This window comes from Anopheles funestus, chromosome 3RL, assembly GCF_943734845.2.
Source record: "Anopheles funestus chromosome 3RL, idAnoFuneDA-416_04, whole genome shotgun sequence".
Classification (NCBI taxonomy): domain Eukaryota; kingdom Metazoa; phylum Arthropoda; class Insecta; order Diptera; family Culicidae; genus Anopheles; species Anopheles funestus.
Window position 1 is genome coordinate 14,663,602 of NC_064599.1, and position 26,421 is coordinate 14,690,022.

A 26,421-nucleotide genomic window follows, 5' to 3' on the forward strand; every position below is an offset into this window, starting at 1 on the left:
AGAAATCAGACTTTGGGATCGGTATTTAAGAAATAGACAACACAAGTATACAACCCAAATTTATAATGACCCACATAAAGTAAATGAGTCCAATGCAAGTAGGCTACATACATGTGCTGCGTAAGCATTGGCCACAACCATTGGAAAAGTCAACAGGTAGAACCCGGATGGTTATTTAATAACACCAAATCAAAAATCAAAACTGACCCGCGCAGCGAAGCCCAAAATTGTTTACGAGGCAAAACATGTCCACGCTATGACAAAAGCGTTTAAGCGCAAGAAAGTAGGTCAACCCGCGAGGCTCCACCCAAGAACGACAAAGGCGTCAAACTTAAGCATACTTTTAGAATGATATATAATAAAGTACCGGGCCAAAGTAAGACAGACTTAATCTGGACTTGGCATAGAACGTAACCAATCTGTGTCCGTTTATTTCCAGACCATTGAGTAACGTCTCAATGTGTCCAACGTTCGTAAAGTCAGTAAGATATATCCGCGCTTCACTAATTTCCACCAAGTGATGGAACGGGAAGAAAGTCCGATGATAAGATAGGTGACAAAACAGGTAAAGTCAAAGCCTGTTACACACTGAAGGATATACGTTTTATTTCTTTTGGTTACTAATTGTTTGTTAACGTACCAACAGTTGTAAAAATATATTTTTAAGGTTTATTTGCTGTTTATTCCTGTGCGAGTCACACCTAAGTGGCAATTTTCCTCTGGTAAATAACAGCGCAGCGCTTAAAAAAAAGCTCATCCAACTGACAGGTCTTGAGCTTTGATTGGTTTTGTTCGGTGCGGGTGCAAAGACAGGGCAGGGAACCTACCGCAGCAAAACAGCCGACGACAACGATAACGTTGAAGACGAAAACGACGACGGAAACACGGAATTTATCTAGAGCCGTGAAAAACGACCATTATTAGCTGAAATTGGTGTGCAATTTGGTGAGCTAACGGTAGGGATTGTCGATGTAAACAATAGAACCCGGTGTGTGCGTGTGTAGGCAGCTCGCAAGTGCATTTTCAATGCATGGCGCTGACCGAAAAATGAAGCGATCCGGTAGAAGTGCAAATCTAATTTATCATTACTCTAAGCTCCCCGGTGCAAGATAAATATCGTGGTGTTGGTGATGGGTTTGCTGAAAGTGTCATCTCTGTGACGTTACGTTTATGAAAATCACGTGAAATCATATTTCGGATAGTTCAGTGTACTTCCCAGCAGCCCAGGTGATAAAGGAAAAATTAAAAGTGCGTTGGAGAAAATGTGAATCCGCTGTACGTGTGTGTGTGTGTGTACAATGGTGGACGTCGTGTGTGGACGGTAACAAACAGCAGCTCCTCTTCCTGCGATGCGTCGCCTTGCTGCTGCGATCGGTGTCTCAACATCGCGGCCTGCATACACATTTGCACCACATCAACAATGCGCCTGCGTGCACAACCCGCCTTTCCTCCAAACCGATCTGCTGTACGAGGTTTGAAAAAGAACCGTCGGAAAAGGGAACGTGAAAAAGATATCGAAACATTCTGTACACCGTCTCGGCGGTGGCATTTGATTTGGCAGCAGCATCCTCATTGCCAGCGCACACAGCCCGTATGCTGTAATAGGTGGATTCTTAATCAAATTTAGGCACACACTACACGCTTCTTCTCTCATTGCAGCTGAAAATAGCTGCCTTATTATGCTGCCGGTGTGTCGTGTGTCCCGTCCCACAAATACGGCGACCGGCACTGGGTGCTTTCGGATGCGGGTTGACGTTTGATAAATTGATAAATCCTCCCGTAATCAGTAGCCGAGATAGTGGAGTCAGCTTATCTCGATCTACCCAAAATGACAAGAATTCAACAAAAGCTTTATGCATATGCATGAGAAGGAAAAAACAGCGGTAGAAATAATTACAAAAACATATAAAAATTAGCTTACTTTAAACTCAGATGAAGGTAAAAATTATCTGCCCAATTTGCAAAACTTTTGCCCAAGAAATAATGGTTCCACCACCATTTCAGGTTTGGTTCGGGTTTATTTTTAGCTTTTTTTGTTGTTGTGCAAAATACCATTCATCTGCTGGAAACAGCTGTGCCAGTTTTCCTTTGGGTTTTTAAACGATTCTTGGAATGGATGGAATAAAAAAAAAACAACAACCTTGCGGGTCCCATCCCTATTCGTTCGCCTCCTTGGAGTGAACCTGTCAAAAGAAAACTCGAAACGAAAAGGGACGAAAACAAAAACAACATTCCGGTCCCGGTTTTCTTCTTCTGCTTCTCCTTCGTCCGCCTTATCCGTGGTCCCGGCCCCTTACCGAGTGGGGTGGGAAAAGAATCGAGCAAATGATAATACACGCGTGCACAAGTGGAATATGGTGAGAGTGAGTCATTTGTGAGTGTGAGATTGTCTACCATCGGTCTGTCAGTTTTATCGGTATCGATGACAGCGCAGTGGTAATGAAGAGCGGTGAAAACAGCGGTGTTGCGTGAGAGTAGAACAATAGGAAAGGGTCATTAAATAGTTAACAAACTGTATAACTGGTGTTTTTGAGCAAGAAAAGTACAAAAAAGTATGACATTTATCAAAGTTACCCGTGATGATAATCCGTGCTGTTTGACAGTTTCATACTGACGACTTGTTTGTATTCGGACCGTTGTGTGATTTCACTATTGCTTTAGCAGTGTGCAGCGCATTGCAACCGTGATAAGAACATCTTTTCGGCATTTCCATAGATTGTGCAACGATTTATCTTTGCTGAAATGTTGTAAAATAATAATTTATTGTTTGCGTTGCAGTTAGGAAGCGGTCAGCATCCAACTAGCAACAATTTCCCAAAGCTTCCATCCGGTTGCCATCGCGTGGTTTTGTGCGACCCGAGTGCGCAGTGCAGTGCCGACGGTGTGCGTATTGTTGTGTACAACGCGTGCGTGTGTGCGGTTTTTGTGTAAGTGTGAATGTGCATGTGTGTGTGATTGTGCAAAAGTACAATCCCATTTCCTAGGTGCACAATCATCCATCAGGGTATTAAGTGTGCAAGTGCAGCGGGTAGTGGGGACAACCATCAGAACTACGGGTTGAGGTGTAAAGGAAAAGCAAAAGAAAAAAACTTTCGGTGAAATAAACGCAGCAATCACGAGACGACTACAGTGCCAGGCAGGAGTGACCAAATTTTCACGGTAAGTGAGGCATATTTTTGTTGTTGTTGTTTTTTTTGTCTGAAGGGTGTTATTTTCATCCTTGACCGCCACTGCAGTATGGTGCAGTTGTTTTTCGTTGAACAAATGGTGCAAATTTGTTGTTTCATTTGGTTCATTCCCGGTGGTATGCATTTGTGGGTTTTTGTGGAACTTTTGGCATTAGTTTGATGTTGTTTTTTATTGTTGCAATTGTTCACTTTTTCTTATACATTCCTTTGGGGGGTATAGGTAAATAAGTTAAGTTGTTTATTTTTGTCCATATTTAGTTGCAACTTCGACTTCGGCACAGTTTGTGCACCAGTTAAGTAAAGCAAAAGGAAATACGCTCCTTTTTTGACAGTTTTACTTTGTATACGAATTTTATATGAAAATATGAATTTACTAATATGCATATTTACTAATACCTGGAAGTATATAAAAAAAAGCTGAAAAATAAAATTCTTCTTCATTCTAAAACTTGCTCCTGTCCTCTTAATTGTTGAATGTATTTGACTTGAAGTACCCTGTACTGTAATACAATTGAAGTTGTAAATTGATTATTAACACTAAACCTACTAGAGATGGGCACACTGAGTAAGAGTGAGTGAGTGAGTTTATTCGTGCAAAGGAATTTCTGGTTTCAACTCATCATAAGGAGTTTTTATGACTCCTTTGCGGTTTTACTCACTCAAATTAATTTTTTTTTTTTGCTCGGTTAGAACGGCCTGGCCGTATCAAGACTTATTTTACCACGTAGCAGGATAGTCAGTCCATGCTACGGGGAGACGGTCCGGATGGGATTTGATCCCGGTCCCTGCCGTGTGGACGGGCGCCGTTTTTCACATGCACCACCGGGCCGGCCCACACTCAAATTAAATAAAATATATAAAAAAAAAATTAATTTAAAAAAAATTTTAAATACGGTGTTTTAAAACCAAAACGATTAACAAAACACTTACTTACTTTTATTGAGTAATTTAAATCCAAAAGGCGTAATAACACATTTTTAACACACTCCTATTGAGTGATTTAAACCCAAAAAGAGTAACAAAACACTTATTCACTCTAATTGCGTGAGTTGAAACGCAAAAGAGTGAGTAATTAGTCGGCAACGAGATTGAGTGAGTTAAAACGCCAAGGAGTAATTAAAGGATTAGTTTGGACTAATATTATTTTTTGACTCTCAAAAGAGTGAGTAACAGTTTCAGATCCTAATAACCACTCTTTCGCTCTGTTCGCAATTCTCTGAAAAGAGTGTGTATCCTCATCTATAAAACCTACCACATAAGTAATGTTGATCTGCTTCAATTTCATCCAATCTACTTATCTATTCCACAGTACGAAACGCAAAAAAACCCTTTAAAACATTATTCAGCTATGAAGTTACCTCCAATAGAAACACTTCACATGCTTGAAATTAAACTAAATGTTGCATTAAATATGATTTCATAATACTCTCCGTACAAAGAATGTTTAACCTTTTAATTCAGCTGATGTGATGTTGATTATCAATTCAATGCATCCATTTGCATGACTGTTTTGTTAGATTAAACTTTTCGTTTGACAGTTACAGAGTGACAACAATGGCTATATTCACAAGTTTTGACATCAACTTCAAGCTGGGGTTTATTAAAGAACAATATGGAACTTGATCAAGACATAAGATGGAAGGATGAATGATGGTTTTTAAGATTTTCCCCGCAAAATACAGAATCTGATTGCAGGGTGAAACTTTTTCCTGGTGACGGTGATATAGTTTCCATTTTTAAGCTCGAAAATCATGCCCGTGGTCTAGAAGAAACCAGCAAGCTGTTAATGTATTCCATCGCTCACGCTCGAGGGCAAGTATAATTAAATTGGCAAACAAAAACCTTCCAATAAAATCGTCTGAAAACGTGCTGAAAGGAACGTTTTGGGTTGTGATGGGCGAGGTTAGAGCAGCAGAGCATCAAAACTGACAGCTTTTAGTGGGTTGTTCAGGAACGAACCTGGGGAGAATGAACCACGCACAAGCACGCGACTAAATGCTGCTTGCCCTTAGTGTACATAATTCTGAGCATTTCTGGAGGGAAAGAGGTACTCGGGCAATGGGGTGAAATTTGGAAGGAAGTTTGTACACTGCCGTGCCAAGCGGTGTGACCTCTTGATTTACTCCACCAAACTGCAAGCTACGCAAGAAAGCACCGCAAGACGCGTGGCGTGGTGGCGACAAATCTTCCAAGAACATAAGTACCACTTCGCAATTCGGGGTAAAGTTTTGCTGCAAACTCATGCCCGGGCTCCTGCAGAATGGGTCGAGCTTCACCTCTCATTAGTAACCACCAAGCATCCGCTTTCACCATCGTACGAATCGATCGTGATTTTGCAATCATTATCTGTGTGCGCTGAAGGACTCTGTGGTCCCATGTGCGCTTTGCTTCGCTCATTCCGCAGGGCAGGGGAAATGCATTTAATGTGGAAGAAAATCCCGTACCTGATCCGTACCTTAAATGTACCAAAAACCCTCCAAACTAAGAGGCTGGTCGGAAATACTCTGTTGTGCAGGAAACTTAACGAGCAGCTTCGTACGCCGGTACTTCGTGGCTCTCGTCACATGGGACGGGTGTTTGTCGATTTGATTGAATCGTAGTAGTGTTCCGGAACTATTTCATCCTCACACTTGTGGAAGGACTTGTGTATAAAGTTAGTACCGGCTTCGGTGTGCCAGGTTGTGTAACGTCCAGCTTCCAGCAACGATTGGAATCCGCACGTCGAACGGCTGCAACTTTCGTCAATGACTCAATCCATTGGAAATCCACAATATGGACCCGATGCAATTGGAATAGTTTATGGTTGGGAAAAAGTTGTGCTCGAGTTTGGCCGAGCCGGGTGACAAAACAGGGTAGTTTGAAGTTAGCCATACTTGAAATAATTGCCGTTAGGCAATCGAAGCTGAAGAGTTCGTCGCAAATAATTGCTCTTTGCGAAGCGACATTTTTGCAACTTGCAATTGAAATTAAATTTGGACCCACTAGAATAATGAGTGGCTGTTGTCAAACCGGTGTAATTTTGGAAGTAAAGATACGTTTATAAATAGATACAAAAATTTTAGAACTTCCATGGAAAAGATCACTCTATACATATGTCCTGCACTAAAAATGGGCGATTTTATCCCGATGACCTCAATTTTATTCCCAACATAATCCGCTCTAGCGCTGGATCGATAAGAACGGAAAACTCGCTCCTATAAATAGGATACCCATTTCCTTATTCGAATGTTTTAGTCTACGGTCGAGTTCTTAGAAAACGCACCGATTTGCCTTCTTTTGTTTTTTTTTCTTCATCTTCTCCCATTTAAAAACTGCTGATTCGTATTGCAGGCAAATAGCAGTCGTCAGATTTAAGGATACTGATCGTTATTGCTCCGTGAAGCGATTTCGATGTCCGCCGACCGGAAGATAGAACGGGGCTCTATTTATAGTCCCTAGGCCCAGCAGCTAAAGAAACCTACTCCCTCCGGCAGTGTACTGTGTACCACAACTCGTCTCAGTTTTGCTGCGAGCTGCGTCGAGCCCATTCGAACCCTCCCAGGAATGGGATCAAATCAAACAGTGCTACTTTTCTCTTGGTGGGTTACTGTTATGCGTGTCCTCCTGGTGAGTTGCTGCTGTACCTTTACCATACCATGCAGTAAATCGTGGGCATTGTTGGGGAAAGTAGTGCGAGGAGAGATAGGACATGCCCATTATGCGGTGATGAACGCTTAGCGTACTTTAATTTAATGAATGTGAAACCTGGCACATGGGAGCCGCCTTTAATCGAGTAGAAAAAGGGAAGATAAAATGAGTTTTTATTTCGAACGGCACGGAAGGGACGCAAACGATTGCTGATGAGTGAAAAAACTAAGAATAGATGAGATAAAAATTAAGAAGATTTTTTTTTGGTAGGAAGATTTGGGATGATGTGTGGGTGCTGCGCCACAAGGTATTACGGAATATTGAGGATTTGATGAAGATACGTCAAAATTGACTCACCTTCACATTTCATGTGGTGGGTTTCCTGTGCGTACTAGCGAGTTAGCGCACGGTCGAAATACCACGCAAAAGCACACAAGGGTTTTGGGATTCGATATTGGCGATTGATTTTAGAAAGGAAATGCTGTGCAGAAGGGGAGCATTACATGAAGTAATGGAGCTTGTTTTGGAAACACTCGTGTGAATGTGTTGGAAGAGGAGGATGCCGCTGCTTTTATACAGTGGTTGGTGGTTTTTGATGAAAACTTGTATAACGCCAAGCAAATTTGTGGAACAGATCCGGAAGTGAAGGAAATACCGAGTTTAGATGAAAGAAGAGTAGTACATCTGTCCTGTTTGTTCTGTCTGATTAAACAAAACGAAGGAACTTTATCAATATAAACTTTGTCTCGACAGTTAGAAGAATGCATTGACATGAAACAAATCGATGTTTTATGTTATATTATTTACAGGCAATATGTTGTCAGTTTGCTCTGTGTTGTACTTAATCCTATCCGAATTGGTTCCCAGTATGCAGGAATTGACGGAGGACTTGCAGTTAAATAAAATGATGGAAAATAAAATCTTGAGTTTTTGTTGTCAAAAAGAGGAATAATTTACTAAAAGTGTCTAAATTGAATGATAATACATTTTCGTTGGATTTTCCTATTTATAATTTCAAACTCTATCTGAAAATTTTCACAACTCCTTTTCCGACAAAATAGCGACTCCAATAATAAAACTACTTTATTGTACTATAACTTACTTATGTGCTGTCTGAAGCGGTATACTAATAGATGATCAATGCCACAAATTAACTTTTTACACACATTATTTATTGGTATCTGTTGTATTGTATGGTGCCATCGATCACATAACAGAAGAATTATTTAGCTATATTTAACTGTACGTTTCTTCGGACGTGACCGTGAATGGGTAGGGAACGAAAATAAAATGTCACAGAAGCGTCCCAAAAAAAAAGCGAGGATATTGATGTCCTCTACTATGGGAGTACGCCAAGAACACATCCTTAAAACAAACAAAAAAAAAAACAAACTATACACGTTTTTTTGAGAATGATGTCTCCATCGAATGTCCTTAGTGTCTGATATTGTTTGCCATCTTCATCCGAGCAGCAACATCGGAAGGACAATTTCTCCTCAAGCAGGATACCCAGGCACGCACATCCCAATATCCAGTGTTTGGCGAAGGGAAACGGGATGAGATTTAGGGTAAAAATAGCTCAAACTTCCAATGGTGGCTGGTGGCTATTCCGTTTATGATTATGCCGTCCGTGTTGCCGCACAGTGGAGACAACTTTTTTTTTTGGAATGTCGTTCGGCTCCTTTCGCTTCCCGTTACTGCTCCTACTCCCACTGCCAGCCGGCGCGGGTTGTTCGATCGGAAATGAGGCCGTCCTCGTTCGTAACCACAGGATAGCAGTTACTGCGCTCGTCACCATACCGAAGGACAACTATTTTTAGTCTCCTCTCATCTCGCATCTACTTTTGTCCGGTACGGCAGGAAAAGGCAAAGCTTCAGTTTCAATCCCCATTGGCCACGGGTTCTCGGTTGAGCGACGAGTGTACATAGTTTTGTTCATTCTTTTCCAAGCTTAAAATGGTTGTGGAGTTGCTGTCGGGTCGGGTCCTTTTTTGTTCTTGTTGTTGTTGTCTGCCTTAGTCTAGGTTTGCAAAATAATGGTTTGCGGAAATGCGACGAAAAACTGGTGACGCTGTGGCTACTCTTCCTGTTGTTTCTCGCGCATGGAGAAAATCCATGCCGCTCTGCCATTGGTATGGTTAGTCAGGCTGGTCAGCAGCAGAACCACGGAAACCCCAGAGATCAGACAAACAAAAGTTGAAAGCATAATTGGTCGTACAGTTTTCCGTTCCACACAGAGATACCGTCCAATCTATAGTTTTGTCCCGTTCAAGTAAAGCTGCATTTCAGTGCATTCGAGCTCGAGCTCGGGCTTTCATTTGCATAGGGATGCAATAAATTCCACCCATTGCACTGCCACCGCCTTCGTTCAGTTGTCGATGCTTTATGGTGTTTCATAATGCTTTGTCGTTGATATTGAATAATTTCTCCAACTATCACTAGCGTGTCCTGAACCGATCGACGCGCGGTACTTCTCGCTCGTCCAACTTTCCAGCTGCTGTTCCTGGAACCTTACCGCACGGACATTTGGAGAAGCTGTGTAAAAATAAAGTTCAAAGTTCAGTCTGGAATTAGCATAGCAGCGTTGGTTTACAGGGGGTTGGAAACAACGGTTGTCGAGGGAGTTGAACAGATTTCAACCCGGAATCGATTTTGCTTTTCGATTCGAATTGTTCAAAGTTTGGGTGCTTCTGTTCTGGGTGGATTTATGAGTTCTTGCTCGATGTGGGTTCAGATAGGTCGTATGTTTGATGGTTTATTGTGTCTTTCATTATACCCTTATGTAGGCCAGATATCGAAACCTGGACGGGTTTTATGAGATATGTTTGTAAGTATGGATCGCCAAGTTGAGTAGAATTTCAATTATTTGTTTCTATTCAAATTCTTTGATTATTCAGATTCATATTTTGTAATAATAATTTTTCTATACATTTTAGCTACAAATATAATTTCTATATAAAGCTTTATCCATAGGTTAATGTTTATGTTTGTTTAAGGTACTTACTAAGCCATCCAAAAAATGTTGTCTCATTCTGAGTAGCTTGAACAGATACAGATTTTTATGGATTTATGAATTGGAAAGGAATTTGATGAATTGTTAACGAGATGCTTGTAATTTTATTGGTGCTGATGCAACCATGTCCACAAATCGGTTTGTATTCGATTTGATCCTTTCTCTCTATTACATTATCATGATGGTATCCTTTTTCGATGCCTTCAAAGCGAATCAGTGTCATGATCGAATCTCCCCGGACCATATTGTATTAACATTCGTGCGCTTGGGCTCCTTCTGTTGTGCTTTCACCTTAGCGCTTATTTTATTTCTTTGCTTTTACTCTTATTGCAGTACAACATGCAGCAACCGAGATACAGTCCGGCACCGCCGCCTCCGGTTACGATACGTCCGCAGATGGCCCCGAGACATCAGGCAGTACCGAACGTAAGTGAGCTTTGGTGTTTTGTTCTTGTTTGCAGTATTTTGTTTGTTTCCTTCACATTATTAGCTTCATGGGACATTCGTTCAAACGAGAGCTTCGTTTTTTTTATTCTTCCCTGCTAGCATAGTTTTGTGTTTCCACTAACCCGTCAATGCCAGTTCGGTACATACGCTTAGCATATCAAAAAAAAATGTTGCTTAACCAGTGGAAATGCAAAAGATTTTCTCTTCCCGCCCAGGATTGAAGGTGGAGAAGTATCGTGTTGAATATCCTTGCATACACCGGTGCACTTGCGGTAGAAGCTTCGCAAGACTTCAGTAACTGTCAAAACAGTTTCGCCTCAGTACGCTGGTTAACCTGGCAGGACTGAGCAAATGTATGGAGAGGGTAATGTGTTATCGTACCTGTATGCTTTCGTACCAGACTTAGAAAATGCTTCTTTTTTTTGCCCCATTTATTTTAACATTCACACCGTACGATGTTGGGCACTTGCCGTGGGCATGTGAAATACCGCGAGAAATTCTTTCGACAGGAATTCTTTGCAAAGGCAAAGCTTGGGTTTTGCTGTAGGCGAACTAAAGGGGATGATTGAATAGGGTGGCGTTTGGCAAAACATTTGGACTTAAGGTCGTGCTTATATATTCTTGTTGTATTTAATTAGTAGAGTGTGAATGAAAAAAAACATCGTTAGTAAAATCTATTCATGTTTGAAGGTTCTGATGTATGCTAAACGGTTGACCATGTTCTGATTGCTGGAATAGTTGAAACAAAAAAAGGGAGAAATGCCATTATGTTACTATATTTTTTATATACCTTGATATTATCAGTACTATTATTAGTATAATATTAGTCTGATTGATTTAATTTTTGTTGAGATGAATAACAAACTTTTATAAATGAACTTTGCACAATACTATCAGCAATTCTATGAATTCTAGAAAGTCGAACAATAATGATATACTACTGGAATTTTCTGAAACCCTGTATCAATCTCATCGTCTATAAGTATAGCTTAAATCTGTTTCGAAAAGATTTAAGACACTTCACGGTTGATAGACGCTTTCAACAAAATTCGACATTTGTATTCTCGAAGTGTGACACTTTGCTCTGAGAAGTATGGCGTTCACTGGTGTAGACAGCTCAATAATCAATGATATTTCTACTCAATAATGCAGCAAAAACCACAGAAACAATGAGATGTAAATCTCTTAAATAATTATCCTTAGCCAGCTCTCCCTTTGCTAGAGTGTAGCCCAATGGAACGTTCGAATGACTACCACAAACCACAAAACCCTGCAGTAGATTGGCTAAAGCACGTGCAAGACGTATGGTTTTGTGGGTACAAAATTCATTACAAGCTTAGCCAGCACATCCGGATGCACTGATAATGACTTAAGCATGGGTCCAATGGTACACGATATCACACCGTCACCATCAAAACGCTATCGGAACAGACAGCCCGCCGAATGGGGGAAAGAAACGAGTGCGAATAGTTTTGGGCTAGATGACTGCGAATGAAGTACGTGTCCGTTCTTCGCTTTCCTTGTACGGTGGCCGTGACGAAAGCATGGATTGTATTGCGAATATCTGCTATCGAGAAAACATAACGGCTGGGAAGTGAAATTGTTGAACTGATCAACGGTGCATCCGACAACGGTGACCACATTGTCCGGAATGTTACAAGGCTTAAAAATGTAATACCGGACGACAGCCGAATGTACGAAATGGGATCGCTTGGATGGCAATTTCGAAGCCGGGCTAGTAGATGGCGTTGCTGCTTCTGACCGCATGCATCGTCGAGACGATGGCACTGATGCTGTAAATGCATTCTCAAACTCATCGTACGGCCAGGTATATGGGCCTGTATTCGTGCATACCTTCGGTTGATTCCATGCCGGTACGCTCAGAAGCACATTCTTTTCGCATTGCTGCTACCGCCGACTTTCTACATGATTTTGCCATATTGCACACGTATCTTTCTGCTCCGGAGGTTACCTCATCGGTGGGGCCTGATTTGAATACGCAACGGCACTTACTGGAGGTATGAGACACGATGACCGAGAATGTCCGGATTAGGGTGCTGGTGTGCCTTCGGTTCTAAATTTGGACACCGATAGTACGGACATCCTCAAGGGGTTTGGTAGCGGTGGTGACTATTTCGTATTGCTATGCATTCCACTGTGCCTCACACAACGTGACCATTGTATGCAATTACATCCTCGGCATCTTTTGTTCACCGACCTCCGTCATTTTTTGCTTGTTTGTCTGTTAGTTTTTTGGGCCAATTTCTGTGGCAATCAGATTGGTGGATAGCCTTTCTTCGAGTACTAGCAACATTCGTAGTGATACACCTTCGCTGTTGACTGGAAACACGTTTTGTTTACTTTTCGGGGGTGAGTGGTTTAGGTGAGCTTTTATGTTATTTGTCGTACCATTTCCAGGTTGTTTGGTCTAAAAGCTTCCGACTAATTGGTTGTTTTGTACGACATCGAGTCAACGATGGAGCAGTTGCAGTGTCAGGGATTTATTGGGAAGCTGGTTTTAAGGTTGCCTTCGGAGCTTTCCCGTTCGGAACATCATATCCCGTTTGTGTTTTTTCTTTATGTTTGCGAGAAATCGCATACGTTGCATAAAAATCTACCATTCGGTATCATTCGGTACAAAACGGAGTAGAATATTGCATATTCAACGAGCTGCAGCTGACCAATTACTTTTAAGTTATAGAGAACCTCTCGCATCCGCTGTAGTACTCGGCTGCCCGTCTCACCGAGTGGTTCGTACAATATTGCATCCCTGTAAATGACGCTCGGTACGTGGTCTGGGATGTAGTTAGAAGATTAGTTGAAATTATAGTAATAGAAATATACGTGGTAACCAGCTAACTCCACGTGTCGGTGGTATGAAAGGCAAATTTAGGCAAAAGCACATTGCATACTGGTTCGACTAATCCCCGTCACTTGCTGCTAATGGTGACCGAGTACGGAGAGGGATTTAAAATAAGCACGTTTTTGTGCAGTGAATTTATTGGACATGAAGATTTCGTTGAATACTGCACGTTACAAAGGTAGTCCTGTACCAAAAATGTTCTTTCGTGTATCAGATGTGGTGGGTGGAAAAGGTAGTTGCGAAATAATTATTTGACATTGATTGCGGTTTGATTCTGGTGAAGCGTTATGAAACTGCTGCACTATGTTCGGATGATGACGACGTTGCTTATCGTTCAAAATGGTCGGAATAGTTTTGTTTTTTCATTCATTCATTCATTTTTTATGTAGGAATAGCACAGGCTTATTATGACAAGATATGGACGGGGTTGTGAAAAGTCTTTGGCGTATGCTTGGGTCAGATCAAAGGAACTGAAATGAAATCGGAAATCTCGAGATCTGTGGATGTGACTCAGAACATCTTACTGACCACCCTGTTCGAAACCACCCTGGTAACCTTTGCCGATGTTTTTGACGATGGCCTCAAATCCGTTCTTGCTATCGGCGTGATACTTCACAACGCGCATCGAACCGTCCGGTTCCTGCAGGGTGTATTCGCCCTTCACGACATCTCCATCCCGAACTTCCCACTGGCTCTTGTGATCACCGGTGTGGTAGTCCTTAACTCCGTACTCGAACTTGTACTTCGGGTAGGCATAGTAGTCCTTACCCTCGTAGCCACCCTCAGAACCACCGCCAATACCACCTCCAAAACCGCCTCCGATGCCCTCTTCGAATCCACCCTGTTGAGAGGTAGAGAACATGAAGATGTATTAATCGAATTGCAAAGTGTTATCTAAAAATTGGTGTACCAAAGTATACAAACCTGTCCACCGCCAATTCCGCCACCGTAGTACTTGTACGGAATGTGCTTGACTTCGCTGACAAAGCCATGGTGTTCGTAGGCCAGGGCAACACCAACCAGTGCCAACGATACGAGTAGAAGCTTCTGCATTTTGAACGAAATTGATTGATGGTGAGGATACCCGATGGAACTTGCTTTACTTGTTGTAGGAACAACTGCCGTGAGCTAAGTGATGCATTCTTAGCAGCATTGTTAGGTTTATATACGCTCATTTTTTTTTCGTTGCCGTCCTTGAACATTAGAGTGGATTGTATGTCCTAGCAGTTTGGTTCTTGTGAAAGAACTTAAAACCTCGATCGTTCGTCCGAACGGATATGGTGCGATACGCCCAGCTGTGTATGAGTTTCTTCTTTCCGTTTGGCACGCGATACATGAAAGTAGTATTGATGGATTTAACTGTCTATGGCTGCATGTGTAACACCTTTATTTTGTACGCCCTTAGGAGTTTTAATTCAAACAACACTTCTACTAGGTGTGAAACGATTGCACATGCAATGTACGAAGACATATCGACTCGCCAACACTCCGAACCAACGACTGCTCAGTCAACCGTTTCACCGATGAATCGATGATGTGCGCGAAAGTAGCCAATGGAAGGTGAAAAGTAAAGCCTTTTTGATGTGAGCCCGACCTTGGGCATGTATTGGAATGCAAATCGTTGTAAGGAATGCTCCATCACAATGTTTGCAAAGAGTTTGTGATGAAGACGGAGATTGAATAGGCTAGTATAAATAGTCAAGAATTTGACCACATAGTGTATCAGTTTCGATTCAGCATTCTTATAGTTCAGTTATAGTGAGAAGTACACATTCATTAGGAAAAATGTGCAAACTAGCGTTGTTCGTCCTAGCACTGGCAGGTGTAGCCTTAGCCTACGAACATCACGGATTCGTCAGCGAAGTCAAGCACATCCCGTACAAATTCTTCGGCGGCGAGGTATGTCTTGTTGAACCAGCGGGAAAGAGGTTTGAAATCGATGAAAACTTAATTTATTCCATTATCAGGAGGGTGGCATCGGAGGTGGTATTGGCGGAGGCTCTGAGGGTGGCTACGAGGGTAAGGACTACTATGCCTACCCGAAGTACAAGTTCGAGTATGGAGTTAAGGACTACCACACCGGTGATCACAAGAGCCAGTGGGAAGTTCGGGACGGTGATGTCGTGAAGGGGGAATACACTCTGGATGAGCCGGACGGTTCGACTCGTATCGTGAAGTACCACGCTGATAGCAAGAACGGATTTGAGGCCGTCGTCAAGAACATTGGCAAGGGAGGTTTGGAGCAGGAGAGCGGTTCGATCGGTGGAGGACAGGGAGGAATTGGTGGTGGATACGGTCATGGCTATAGCTACAGCAAGCTGAAGAAGTTCAACTAAATGGTCCTAGTTGAATGTTGAATGAAATGTCTCCGGAAATTGTAGTTTTATGTACATGAAATAAATATTATGCAATCAGTAATACTTTTGGTAGCCTATTACATTTTCAATAAGTTTTTCACCATTTTACATTATAAGTTTTTTTAGTTAAGATTTTGATAAGAAAAAAATGTCTTCTTTTTATTATGACCAAGTCCATGTTTAGGCTTTTTTAAGCAACAATTAAATCTCTTACTGTTTATTGCTAGACTATTCCTTATTTGTTAATAATGTTTTTGCGAGTGAACTTTTCATGTCGTCAATATTGGTTGGGATCAAATGTTGTCCGTCTTAAGGACATCGTATGCCACGAAACGTACGTATGGGGTAGGCGAATTCGTAGGCTTTTGTATTTTATAAGGGCTGAATGCGTGTCAAACACGCAAGAACGTCTAGCGGATATTGGGGTTTAGTACATTGTTGGGTGCAGAAGCCGGTTCATACTCTCAGAGTCTCTGCAGAGGAATGATAACAACAACGGCTTTCGATTAATAAGTTTTATCATTCGATGATTGGGAATTGCTAATCACAATTTAAATCTAATAACACATGGTTTGGGTAAAGTTTCAGTAGGAATTTTAGGTTGTCTCAGGATATTTAGTTTTAAATTAATCAAGCCATAGCTAATCAACAATTAGACACAGGAGTCCAAACCCGAAAAGGATTGTAGAATGAAATAAAAAGAAGACGATGTATACACAAAGAAGTGATTGGGAGTGTTTTGAAGATTTTGAAAGGATTTCGCAAGTATCTTTTTGGGCAACCTTTTTGGCCCATTTAACGTTACGATTACTAGTGCTGCCTTATGTTTTCTGCAATTAGCAGACGATGTTTCTAATTACATTCGTTCTCCTTACGCTAAGCTTTATTTGTTAGCGTAACGAGAAGCCAACTTCAGTATTTTTAGCATAGTTTAAGCCCAAATCATGCTTACTAGTGTCCCTTAATAATTGATTATAGTATATATGGAGATCATTAGAAAGGTAAAATGAGGTGAATTAGTACAATTATGATATAGTGTTATTTCAGGTATGGTGTAGTATGTTTTTGTTATCGACTTTCATATGATAAAATGGACACTGTAGTTCTAGAAATTTAAAGCCAAGGACACATAATTTCAATTTCATAGAAATTGTATTATTTCATTTGCTGGTTTTGTTATATTCCATTTCAGTACATCCATAATATCATTAATACTTAGTTGAATATGTTTCAAACTAGTAGTTTAGTTAAACTTCTTCAGCTTGCTGTAGCTGTATCCGTATCCTCCGTATCCACCGCCAAATCCTCCCTGTCCTCCACCGATCGAACCGCCTTCCTGCTGGAGACCTCCCTTGCCGATGTTCTTGACGATGGCCTCAAATCCATTCTTGCTATCGGCGTGGTACTTCACGATACGAGTCGAACCGTCCGGCTCATCCAGAGTGTATTCGCCCTTCACGACATCACCGTCCCGAACTTCCCACTGGCTCTTGTGATCACCGGTGTGGTAGTCCTTAACTCCATACTCGAACTTGTACTTCGGGTAGGCATAGTAGTCCTTGCCTTCGTAGCCACCCTCAGAGCCACCGCCAAATCCGCCTCCGATGCCGCCCTCAAATCCACCCTGCAAATAAACAAGACAAAAACTTAGGTCTTAAGAAATTCGAGAGACGTATTGTTTTATCGGTTGAATTTATTTTACCTGTCCACCGCCAATACCACCGCCGTAGAATTTGTACGGGATGTGCTTGACTTCGCTGACAAATCCGTGATGTTCGTAGGCTAACGTAGCTCCCAAAAGGGCCAACAAAGCAAAGGATAACTTGAACATTTTGAACTAAAGGATGGCGAACTGCTCGGTATGCCTTCGCTGAACTTTTCAAACCAAGTGTTGTGCGTTGACTGTGGCTATTCACTAAGCACCGGTAGGTTTATATACTAAAACAGTCCAAAGCAATGCCTTGTATGGGGGTGTAAAAAATAGTACTTTACTTCTTTTCGTTTGTTAAACCCCTCCGTGTGTTTAGTAGAACATTTGCGCATTTCTACACTGCACCACTTAGCCGATAAGCACAAAAACTAACCAACTGTCAATGGGAGATGCATGGCGTGGAGCACGGCATCAAATTATTAGCTAATCGTGAAATCATCGATAGGTCGCTGCTCTTACCAAAGGCATGTCAAAGACCCGCCCATTATTGAGACAGAATTAGCGTGTGCATAAATTAACAAAGCAAAAAAAGGAAACCTTAAACAAAGCTTGGTATAGAACGCACAAACACTTCGCTTTCCAGCGGTGATCTGATGCAAGTAACCGGCAAAAAGTGCATCCAAACAATAACACGAATCGTGTTGGCCGAAAGGGTAGGTTTTTACATTTTTTTTCCAGCCTTTCGCCCTACCAGGGGCAATGGTAGGTTGTACTGTTACTTTGCACCAATTGAATCATTTACAGAGGCACCTCATAATGGTTCGAAAATTTGTGATTGGACGTGTAAAGCTTCACGGAAGCGGTCATCCGCGGAGAACCTTGGGTAAATCGATGGAGAAATTAGTGCTGCTTGTCCGAAACAAACGGTTCGAGGGCATCCTAGGATGCATGCATACATTAAGATGGTTGCTGTTTTGGGTTTGAGAACGTTTGGACGAATACCTACGATGGAGGGGCATACATGGATAATTGTGGTATAAAAGCGCTGCCAACGCCCAGATTAAGCATCAGTCACACAAGTGCTACCGTTAGGAAGGAAGTGCAATTAAAACAAGAATTCTTTAAAATGATTAAGTTTTCGGTAGTGGTTCTGGCAGTTGCCGGTGTTTGTTTGGCCTACGAACATCATGGCTTCGTGAGCGAAGTGAAGCACATTCCGTACAAATACTACGGTGGTGGTGAGATTGGTGGTGGAATTGGCGGTGGAATTGGTGGCGGTTTTGGTGGTGAGGAGGTAAGTGACTTGGGAAATGGGTCAACAATTTCCAGGACTCGCGTACTATTGATGAATTGTTCGATTGTCATATAAACAGGGTGGATTTGAGGGCGGCATCGGAGGCGGTTTTGGAGGTGGTATTGGCGGAGGCTCTGAGGGTGGCTACGAGGGTAAGGACTACTATGCCTACCCGAAGTACAAGTTCGAGTATGGAGTTAAGGACTACCACACCGGTGATCACAAGAGCCAGTGGGAAGTTCGGGACGGTGATGTCGTGAAGGGCGAGTACACTCTGGATGAGCCGGACGGTTCGACTCGTATCGTGAAGTACCACGCTGATAGCAAGAATGGATTTGAGGCCATCGTCAAGAACATCGGCAAAGGAGGTCTCCAGCAGGAGGGCGGTTCGATCGGTGGTGGACAGGGAGGATTTGGCGGTGGATATGGAGGATACGGATACAGCTACAGCAAGCTAAAGAAGTTCAACTAATTCTACGATAAATCCCTGTTTTCCCACGTACAAAATGGTTCCTAGCAAATAAAGCAATTGTCTGAGTATTCAAAATTTGCAACGAAAAAGTTCAAGGTTAAGGTGGTCAGGCTTCGGTAGGTATGGTGGCGATGTGCCCTACCTGTTCCATGTGTAGTGGTAGTGAATTACAGACCGGTTCGAATGAAATTGTTCACCGGTGAAGCGTGGCAGTGGTTTCGCAAGTGCGAAACGCATCGTTGATTTCAGTTGGTTCCAGTGCAAACTTTGCGAAGCGTTATGTCCCTCTGTAAGGGGGAGTGTTGTATAGCGCAAGTTAAATGTCTGGGTGATTCGTTTTCGGCTTCCGAATTATGTGTAGAAATTGCGAGGAATTCTCAAACGAAATGTGGATATCTATTTATCACAATATTTAAATTGTGCTATTTTTTAGTAATTTCTTTGTTATTCTAACTTGATTGCTATACTTGTGTGTACTTGGCACACTATTTGCTTGATAGTTTGGTGCTGGTCATTAAGTCAATTCTGTTATCCTGCAACTAAGGGTAAAAATCATTGAGGAGTTACCTTTCCCAATCGACGACGAACATTGAATGAAATCTTTTATCAACTACTACCATTTATTACCATTTTAAGCTTCTAGGTAGTTATTTCTTCTTCTTCTATTTTATGAGAAAGACTGTATCCTATGCTCGTTCAAACTCTTGTCCAAACTCCCATAATCAGAGGCTCACTTTCTCTATTAAGACTTCGACTATCCATAGTCATATGTCTAAAGATAGCTACTTAAATCAGCCTTCTTAAATAAAAAATAATAATGTGATTTTATTTTTTATTGTAATTTTGGTTTAATCTGTGGTATTGTAATGACTCAAAAAAAAATATTTTATTCCTTTTTGTTTATTCAACACTCTGAAGTATCTCTCACATTTTAAGGTAATTTCTGAATCCAAAGTTTGAATTGACATTTGCCTGTCTCGGTGCCGACACAGCCCCAAATTTGTTTCATTTCTTACTTCCATATGGTAAGTGAATCAAAATACAGTCTCCGGGCAAAGCACAACCTTTTGCCCGCACGGAGAAAGAAACATTCACTCATCCTGCTTAAAGTAGAAACGCCTACACCCCCCGAAGGGTTCTGATTCGCCCACATGTTCTGATTTGGCCCGAATTCCGAACAACACAAACGAACGCTCGCCGGCAGGTTTGTGTTTGGTTAAACTTTTTCTGCCCCAAACAGCTGGCAAGGTGATTTAGGGCGATTTTGGTGCGAGTTTCTTCGACGCCATTGGCACAACGACAACAGTGTTTTAATACACTACACCCCCTGGCTCACATTCATGGGAGACCCGCACGCCCGATACACTTCCTGCAAGCAAGTGGAAATAAAATGCGCTCCTCACTATGACAACTCTAATGTATGCGTAAATAAACAAAACCCACCAACGTGCCGTGCCGGTGTGCCTTTTTAGACCGGAGGGTGTATATACAGTGTTGGTGGTTGTTTTTTTTTGTTGGGAGGGTAGTTTTGCAAATGGGGAACGATGGGTCGATGGCGGTAGGCAACCATCTTCTCTTGGTGGATGTGGTTTTTATCGCGCGGTACATGTTTTCTCTCGATTGGCGCTTGGGTACGTTCACCAACACCTTAACATCTGGCGGCATTTGAGGGTAGATGTTGGTTGCTCTATTTTTCTTGCATTGCTATCAAACGCACACGAGGAAAAGGCCCGATCCTCTTATAATAGAACGCTCTCGCGATCGCGGTTTCTTTCGCGGTATAATTTCTTGTAAAATATCTCGCAAATTTGCGAATCAATCGAGAGGGAGAGAGAGAGAGACATGTAGAGAATGAGCAAATAGTGCCAAGCATATTTCGCCACAAAACAGTGTGAATAAGTGTTATGAACTAAAGCGTACGTCAAGAGTGCGGGAGTATTGTTTGCTTTGCCTTGAAAACGAGCAGCAAAATTAGCAACAACAAAATGCCTCCCGAACACGCACACACTCAGTTCCATTTAATTCACATCTTTCCATACCCCAAAAAAAAATACACCAAGAAGGTTTGTGCGTGTGTTAGCCCGTTGGATCCGTTCCCAGTTGCAACCGGCATCGGTTATTATTTTATCCACACGAGATGCTATCGAACCACGCGCCACACTCAGAATGGTACGTAATCCATTCAACCTTGGTGGGGGGATGTGCTTGTTGTTTTTTTTTGGTAAAAAATATTTACGCTTTACCAAGGCACTGGGGGTTAGGATTTTCACCTGTCAAAATGGGCGGCCAACAGCGTGGCATTGTTCGCTAGCAGGACGGAACACTAAAGCAGATGTAGACACATAAAAAGCAAGGGTTTTTTTTGTATCATCCCGCTCAGAATCAGTACGGTGTAAATAATCCACGCGAAGTTCCAAGTTGTCTCTCGTCGTGTGGTCACATTGCGGGCGAAACTGTTGAGAAATATTTGCCAACTTTTCTGATGTCTGTTTGTCCTTTTCCTTCTGCGAAAAATGAAAAATTTATATCTGCTTACCGGGGGGGTTTTTTTTTGGGGTGTAAGGTGTCCAGACTCTCCACAGGAGCGCTTTATGGAGGAGGTTCATCTCCAAACTTCTCGACCATTCAGTGTTGGTCCAACTGGAATTTATGGTAGCTTCCCTCTCCACCTCAAAACGGAATCGATAAACATCTTGATCTGATTGTCCCAAAGTGTGCAACGATTGTGGATAGTGTGCGGGAGTGTGCAAGATGGATGTGATTTCGTGTAACATTTGCTGTGCTGGAAAATGCTACCGAGTACAACAACAAAAAAACAGAGGAATCTTGAAAAAGGGAGCTCTTTCTCTTGGCAAAACGCTTTTTCCAACGACACGACTGATTGCGTCATTATGGGAATTATGTCGACATCAATTTCTTGACAGCGTTCTAGTAGTAGCAGAGAAGCAGTAGCACCTTTTCACATTTTCTTCACCCATGAAGGCAAGACGATGTATGTTTTTTTTTATTAAATATTGCTTTACCCTGGCACAGTTTATACAGGCGACAGTCTTGTGTTGGCAAATGAAAATCATGTTCCACACACTCGACAAGAATGCAGAATAAGCGGGATGGGTTGGGTTTTGTAGAGAATTTGATTTAAGTTGGTTGAGTGGCTTCATTTCAGTGGCTTGATTGTCTTTGTTACGGTTACAAAGTACCAATACTGACGGCTCTCGTCTGCCGCTTCGTCTATTAGCACGCTATAAGCCAATAGTCGTAAGGTGAGAGATACTTGAAATGATTTGATTTTATCTCGATCATCAATTACACAAATGGACAGCTCGTTGTATGGAACATTTAGAATCACGTGATGTAACACAGGATGGTACAGTTGATCATTCTCCAGGAAAGACCCACAAAAGCTAAATGCGAAAAGACAATCGTTAACACCGGAACTATCGGTGTAACACACCTAGACGAGTTGGGAGTTTTGTTTACCGCAAGTGCCAACTAGCAGCAAATTACCTTGGAACGAACAAGCAAACTGTACATAAAAAAACACGGATAAAACATTGAAGGTTTGAACATGAAAAAAAATAAGCAAAAAGTCAACCCGACGGAACATTCCTATCTATCAGCTGGATTGGTGTTTCGGTGTCTGAAGGTGTTAGGGGTTTTTAATTCAATCGCACCTCCGAAGTGGCAGGAAACGAACTAACCCTTTTTCCAGCAAAACCGGAAGTCCCGCCGGAAGCTGGAAACCAATTCAATCCAACTGATGAGTCCTGTTCCTCCGATGTTTCGCCTTATGCTGTGTGTTCTTCCTCACCTCGAACAGCTTCACCAACTTGTAAGCTGCACACATTTTACAGTGTCAATCCATGTCGAGTAGGAAACATTTGCCCCACGGGTGTCTCTCGGATCGGAGCGGTCGGTGTGTACATTGCTTCGTTGCGTACTGGAAGCACAGAGTATGGCGCAGCAACACAAGCCGTTTGCTTTGCCGTTTTGTATGTTGCCCTGTTGTCACAGCCAGCCAGCCACATAACTTCTCACTTTTAATCGAATCAATGTGTAATGTCACACTCACTCACCAGTGGACTCTCCATACACACATACAAACATCCCCCCCCCCTGTACGTATGCCCACTCTCCGCCGTTTGGTTGACTGCTGGAAGGTTTTTGCGAAGGTTGATGTTTTGTGGTTTTCCCATCCAACTGCCAACCTCAATGTAACACCGGCGTGGAACCATCTTCCGACGACGGTGGTTGTACAACCCCCGTGGTATGTGTTTTGTTGCCCACAAGGAAACCGGAAAAGTGCAAAATTAGATTGCATCTGTACCGATGGAGAGAGGCACCGAACGGATTCGCGTTTCTTGCTGGATGCGTTTTCTACCGTATTACACACATCGGGTGAATTGCTTGCCCAGAGCTTTACCTAAAGTTAAAGGATTTTTGGTTCGGTAGTGTATCTTCATCTTTACTACTGTATTTAAAAAATATGTTTTGCAAATTAAATGACAAAAAATATGTCCAGTTGCAAGTTTTTTTGTGTTGGAATAATAATTACTTTCGTTTAAATTTTCTGCTTAAACCGAAAAGCGATGTAAAACCGTGTGCGTAAATTTCAAAGTTAATTCTCACGCTAGATCTAATGCCATACCTTCCGAAAACTTGTTTCGTAACTATTTCCTAGAAGATTGTGGTTGAAATTTCTAAAACTGTCTTGTAGAAAAAATAACTAGACCGGAAATTGTGCACTATCCAAACCCCGGGCGTAATATAGCGTTATCCCGCACAAAAAACGCGACAAAAAGGACACTTTTCACGCCCCGCTCATGCTACGAAACTTTTATCTGCTAAAGTGCGCCTGGATAATGGGTGTTGAAGTGGTTTTTGGACAAATTTTCACCTTTTTTTGGCAGTGTTAGCGCGTTAAACTTGGTGTAACTTTTCAACGATGTTTTTTTTTTGTTTCGTTTTTTACTAGTACATTTATTCTTTGGTTTTTAATGTTATGTGATAGTTTTATTCTTCTACCTTCTTGTAATTCACCTTTTAATGCTTTTCTTATAGTTTTATAATTTTTATGAATCGCTTTCATGTTTAATAATAAACTATTCGTTTGTGATTGCTTAAGATTGTTGTATTTATGAAATGACATAAAAGTCCGTTTCAAGCAACGATAAGGTTGGTTGAACTTTTTTTTATCGTTTTACTGTTTGTAGATTTGTGCGTATTAAAGTATGGTTTTTTGGGTGTTGCTGCCTCGTTACGCCCCGTTGTTAATGGTGGTTGTGGCACGATCGTTAATCTGATTTATTGCTACTTTTTAGCATTAATCTATCGTGTTACAGCATAAAGTGTGAAAATGGTTGTATGAAAAAGTATGGAAGCAAGAAACGACCGTTCGACAGAGTAAGCGATGGAAAATTGAAGAACTTGCTTGCTAGTTATTGCTAATATATACATTTTAGAAATGCTAAGGAATTATTTATTTCACATCGAACGCTTCGGTGTGGGTGTGACGGTAAAGTCAACCATTCGGAGAAAATACAGCCAATGTTACTTTGCTTCATGGCATGGAATGGACGTAAAGTTTTGTTATCAGCGTTAAGTACCGTTCCACCCACTAATGTTATCAGTGGCGCAAAGGGAAATTTTCTAGCGGCTCGTTTGTTGGACATTGATTGAAGTTTATCTTGCTCACCAGCCACAGTACGACGATGGCGGGTGTTGCCTGTCTTCGGATCATTAGTGATGGGTTGAAGTTGTATTTTTGGAACATTCCGACGAACTATGAAGCACAAACTATGCGTGGATGTGCACAGCACAGATAAGTGAAGCGAATCCTTTTACGTACTTCCGGGGTTTTGGTTGTGCGCGGGCGCCATTATGATGATTTTTGTGTGTTTTTTCTGTTTCTCCAGAAGATTGTTTATATTTTCATATGTTTCCACATTAATAAGTAGTTAATAAGCTACTAACTTGTAGAATTTTTTTTCAAACAAAATTACTCTAATTTTACATCTCTCGGCATCATCCACGTGAGTGCAAGCATCTATGTGTGGGTGTGCGTGTTGTTCTTGTAATAAACGTCATAACGCTGCTCTCAGCTTCAGTGACAGCTGTAAAAGCACCGTGAAGCTGTCAGATGTTTCTACGGTGCGTCAGGCGCCGCACTCAGCGCGTTGTGGGTGTGATGAGCACCACGGAAACGCACTTGCCCGTGCATAGTTTTCCACTTACTCGCTGTCTTTTCGCCACTTTTGTTTCGGAACTGCTTCTTCTCTGTTTCTTTTCCCTGTAAAGGAACTCTCTCTCTCTCTCATTTACTCGCTCGATATTGTACGAAACATTCTCGCAAATGCAACGTGCACACGCAGCTTCTTCTCCTGGTTCTCTTTCTCTCTGTATCTTTCTCTCAGGAGTGGTTAATTCACCCTTGCTTGCATCATTTTAATCCAATCCTATCATACGCACACAATCGTATATCGTTTGCTCGTGGTCGGAAGTAAAAGATTTGAATGCCATTTCGGTATTAAGAAAAACCGGCCACTGCTGTGTTTGTGTCAAGTGTAGGTGCGTCTTGCAAATGGCCAAGTATGAGAGAATGTTCTTTTCATCTTACTATGGTGGTATGATTCGAACGGCGCACGATCCATTCGAACGGTCGCCAACACAAACACAAAACCACCAATCGTATCTATCCAGCACCCGGTGGAAAGCTGTGGAAATTCTATCACATTTGGAAACACCCTTACCTTACAACCACCTACACCTATACCAGCCAATAGATCCGGCTGTCCGATGACGATGGTGTGGTGGTAGTTGTGGTGTCGGAAAAATAATCAATAATTGGAAAAACGGTCCAGCCGAATGTTGTCGGGAAAGTCCGCGTGCACGTTCTCTCACGGCTTGTTGCCTCTCGCGTACCGTTTCCATCTGGCAAACGGTTCTCTCTTTCTCCTGCTCGCACGGAGACGTTGTGTGGTTTGCGTGAAAATTGGCCGAAAAATTCACCGGCCGTCAGAAAGTGTCCCGATTCGGTTGCCGGTGGTGTAGTGTGTGCGTTGCGTCGTGTTATTTTCCCCCAAATGTGCAGTACCGTGCACGTGCCCACCATTCTTCACACTCGCACCCCCCCCCCGTCGCTTCGGTCGTTTGGGAGTAAAGTTTGAATGGTTTCTTATTTATCGTTTCACGACGAGCGATATTTCGCAGCTTTTTCTGATGAACATTCGTGCGTACGCAGACATTAGACGGGAGTGTTTGTACGGTAGTCACGTGAACGTTTTTGCGGCATAGTAACTTTTTTTTAATTTTTTTATTGCATGTTTTCTACTTAAAAACGCATGTTTTTATTCGTTCGCCAATCGATACAGTGTTTCCGGTTGGTGAAAATTTGGAAAAAAGAAAGATTTGTTAGGAAAAAAACTCCCTCACACAGACACAACCGACGCACTCCAACACCGTCACACGCACACACACACAAACGTGCGCATTTATACCCTTTTCGGTGTG

At 42.0% G+C, this 26,421-nt stretch overlaps 5 protein-coding genes across 9 annotated transcripts in view; 3 read left to right on the forward strand and 2 right to left on the reverse strand.

Moving 5' to 3' along the window:
- Positions 1–802: 802 nt before the first annotated feature.
- LOC125767140 (protein alan shepard) overlaps positions 803–26,421 on the forward strand; it is a 195,725-nt gene continuing 170,106 nt past the window's right edge. Inside the window, exons 1-3 of one of the 5 annotated variants that reach the window (XM_049433434.1) lie at positions 803–945; positions 2,779–3,159; positions 10,162–10,254. In XM_049433434.1, the coding sequence (XP_049289391.1) occupies positions 10,168–10,254 (87 nt within the window). In that variant the 5' untranslated portion in view covers positions 803–945; positions 2,779–3,159; positions 10,162–10,167. Of the gene's footprint in view, positions 957–1,095; positions 1,249–2,778; positions 3,160–10,161; positions 10,255–26,421 lie in introns of those variants that run through there. The other 4 variants (XM_049433430.1, XM_049433429.1, XM_049433432.1 and 1 more) reach the window with 4 other exon arrangements.
- Positions 13,021–14,281, reverse strand: LOC125767160 (adult-specific cuticular protein ACP-20-like). The gene is made up of 2 exons (XM_049433468.1): positions 14,063–14,281; positions 13,021–13,979 (listed from the first exon to the last, which is right to left on the reverse strand). Exons 1-2 carry the CDS (start codon positions 14,189–14,191, stop codon positions 13,659–13,661), a joined length of 450 nt encoding a protein of 149 aa, XP_049289425.1. The 5' UTR covers positions 14,192–14,281; the 3' UTR covers positions 13,021–13,658.
- Positions 14,717–15,564, forward strand: LOC125767159 (adult-specific cuticular protein ACP-20-like). Its single transcript, XM_049433467.1, has 2 exons — positions 14,717–15,037; positions 15,106–15,564. Exons 1-2 carry the CDS (start codon positions 14,924–14,926, stop codon positions 15,472–15,474), a joined length of 483 nt encoding a protein of 160 aa, XP_049289424.1. The 5' UTR covers positions 14,717–14,923; the 3' UTR covers positions 15,475–15,564.
- Positions 16,629–17,765, reverse strand: LOC125767158 (adult-specific cuticular protein ACP-20-like). Its single transcript, XM_049433466.1, has 2 exons — positions 17,198–17,765; positions 16,629–17,119 (listed from the first exon to the last, which is right to left on the reverse strand). Exons 1-2 carry the CDS (start codon positions 17,324–17,326, stop codon positions 16,739–16,741), a joined length of 510 nt encoding a protein of 169 aa, XP_049289423.1. The 5' UTR covers positions 17,327–17,765; the 3' UTR covers positions 16,629–16,738.
- Positions 18,012–21,129, forward strand: LOC125767154 (adult-specific cuticular protein ACP-20-like). Its single transcript, XM_049433461.1, has 2 exons — positions 18,012–18,440; positions 18,520–21,129. The coding sequence occupies exons 1-2, from the start codon at positions 18,168–18,170 to the stop codon at positions 18,910–18,912; spliced, it is 666 nt and encodes a 221-aa protein (XP_049289418.1). The 5' UTR covers positions 18,012–18,167; the 3' UTR covers positions 18,913–21,129.

Excerpts from the sequence above, each read along its gene's own strand:
- LOC125767160 (XM_049433468.1), bottom strand. The coding sequence starts at position 14,191 with ATGCAGAAGCTTCTACTCGTATCGTTGGCACTGGTTGGTGTTGCCCTG. Across the intron at positions 13,980-14,062 it reads GCGGAATTGGCGGTGGACAG|GGTGGATTCGAAGAGGGCAT; the intron begins GTTTGTATACTT and ends ACCTCTCAACAG.
- LOC125767159 (XM_049433467.1), top strand. The coding sequence starts at position 14,924 with ATGTGCAAACTAGCGTTGTTCGTCCTAGCACTGGCAGGTGTAGCCTTA. Across the intron at positions 15,038-15,105 it reads ACAAATTCTTCGGCGGCGAG|GAGGGTGGCATCGGAGGTGG; the intron begins GTATGTCTTGTT and ends TTCCATTATCAG.
- LOC125767158 (XM_049433466.1), bottom strand. The coding sequence starts at position 17,326 with ATGTTCAAGTTATCCTTTGCTTTGTTGGCCCTTTTGGGAGCTACGTTA. Across the intron at positions 17,120-17,197 it reads GTGGTATTGGCGGTGGACAG|GGTGGATTTGAGGGCGGCAT; the intron begins GTAAAATAAATT and ends GTTTATTTGCAG.
- LOC125767154 (XM_049433461.1), top strand. The coding sequence starts at position 18,168 with ATGGATAATTGTGGTATAAAAGCGCTGCCAACGCCCAGATTAAGCATC. Across the intron at positions 18,441-18,519 it reads GCGGTTTTGGTGGTGAGGAG|GGTGGATTTGAGGGCGGCAT; the intron begins GTAAGTGACTTG and ends TCATATAAACAG.